Source organism: Octopus bimaculoides, chromosome 11 (genome assembly GCF_001194135.2).
Source record: "Octopus bimaculoides isolate UCB-OBI-ISO-001 chromosome 11, ASM119413v2, whole genome shotgun sequence".
Taxonomy (NCBI): domain Eukaryota; kingdom Metazoa; phylum Mollusca; class Cephalopoda; order Octopoda; family Octopodidae; genus Octopus; species Octopus bimaculoides.
In genome coordinates, this window is record NC_068991.1 from 43,270,467 (window position 1) to 43,271,907 (window position 1,441).

Consider the following 1,441-nt stretch of genomic DNA (forward strand, 5'->3'; position numbering starts at 1 on the left):
TACCCTCCAGCCTTCATCAGGTGTCTTGGGGAAATTCCGAACCTGGGTTCATATTCCTAAGGTATTTTTCAATGTTGTTATTATTATTCTTACCAAGTTGCCACGCGGTGCGACTGAACCCAGGACCATGTGGTCAGTAAGCAAACTACTTACCACACAGCTACTCATGCACCTAAGACAGATAGATAGAACTGCAATGATGTGATTCCAGATTCAAACCATCTACAAGCGCAAGTATTTTCTATTATATCCTTACACTAACTAATATACATGCTTGACTTGTGTATATAAGCGTTTGTTATGGTCAGAGAATGAAGTTGTGTATATTTGTGTCCTTTCATCTCTCACTAAACCCTGGAATGTGTTGTCTTTTACTACCCAATGCACCTGAGAGTTTCAAAAATATGCACATAAAAAATAAATAGAACTACATGGTAGCTCACAGCAAACACCATATATATATATATATATATATATAGAACCACACGCGTTTATATATGTATGTATATATATGCATTTATGAGTACGTCACCCAGACATAGGAATTCCCACATATCTATAACTGCACCATTATTGGTGGATAACAATTAATGAGGTGTGCTATTTTCTATTCGATGAAAATATCAATAACAAATATAACCTTAATGGGTAGTTCTGGACGTCCCTTCCAACAAATGAGCTTTCTAAATTATCACAGACACTGTCACATGCAGAGAGAGTGAGAGAAAACCATTCTGTATTTATTTAGAAGAGCGCTTCGAGCTTTACAGTAAACAAAGTTTAGCGTCGTTTTAAGACTTACAGTTACGACACATTAATAAATATGTTTTATGAACTAACTTCAAATTTATTTAATTATTTTTCTTTGCTTTTCTGATGAATGTTTATCTGAATTTATTATTATGGTGATCATTCTTCTAGAATGATTTAGTTCTTTACACCCACCTCTTAGGTTTTTTTTTTTTTAATCTCTCTGCAGAGGGACATATACCGGAGTGAAATAAGACTAGACACAATTTTTTAAAAATAATAAACTAATCATTCTAAATAGGAATTTTATAATAATATCTTGAATTTATTGTTATAGAAATATAATCTAGATATAAACTGCTTTTGCTGTTCCTCTATAAGGAAGGGCGTCTTAAAAGATAGGTTAAAATACCATAAGAATATTTACCTTTTCGAAAACGATCGCCTCCATCAGTTCTCTCAATATGTGGAACTTAGTTGTCTGCCCTTGTTTCTGGGCTTTTCTAGATTCCGATTTTATTCAGTTTTTTTGCTTCTTTTTTCTTGCAGATTTTACTTTTTCAGTCACTTCAGTTTGCGTTTACATTCGTATTACTTCCACGCACGTACGCACGCTCACACAGACACATGTATGTATGTGTATATGTATATATATATATATATATATATATACATATATATATATATATAT

The 1,441-nt window shown here is 32.7% G+C and overlaps 1 protein-coding gene across 1 annotated transcript in view; it reads right to left on the reverse strand.

Annotated features, from left to right (window-relative positions):
- The window catches only part of LOC106873165 (ataxin-3), a 16,058-nt gene extending 14,770 nt beyond the window's left edge, over positions 1–1,288 (reverse strand). The window contains exon 1 of the mRNA XM_052971762.1: positions 1,178–1,288. Coding sequence (XP_052827722.1) covers positions 1,178–1,201 — 24 coding nt within the window. The 5' untranslated portion in view covers positions 1,202–1,288. The remainder of the gene's footprint in view (positions 1–1,177) is intronic.
- Between the last annotated feature and the right edge of the window lie 153 nt (positions 1,289–1,441).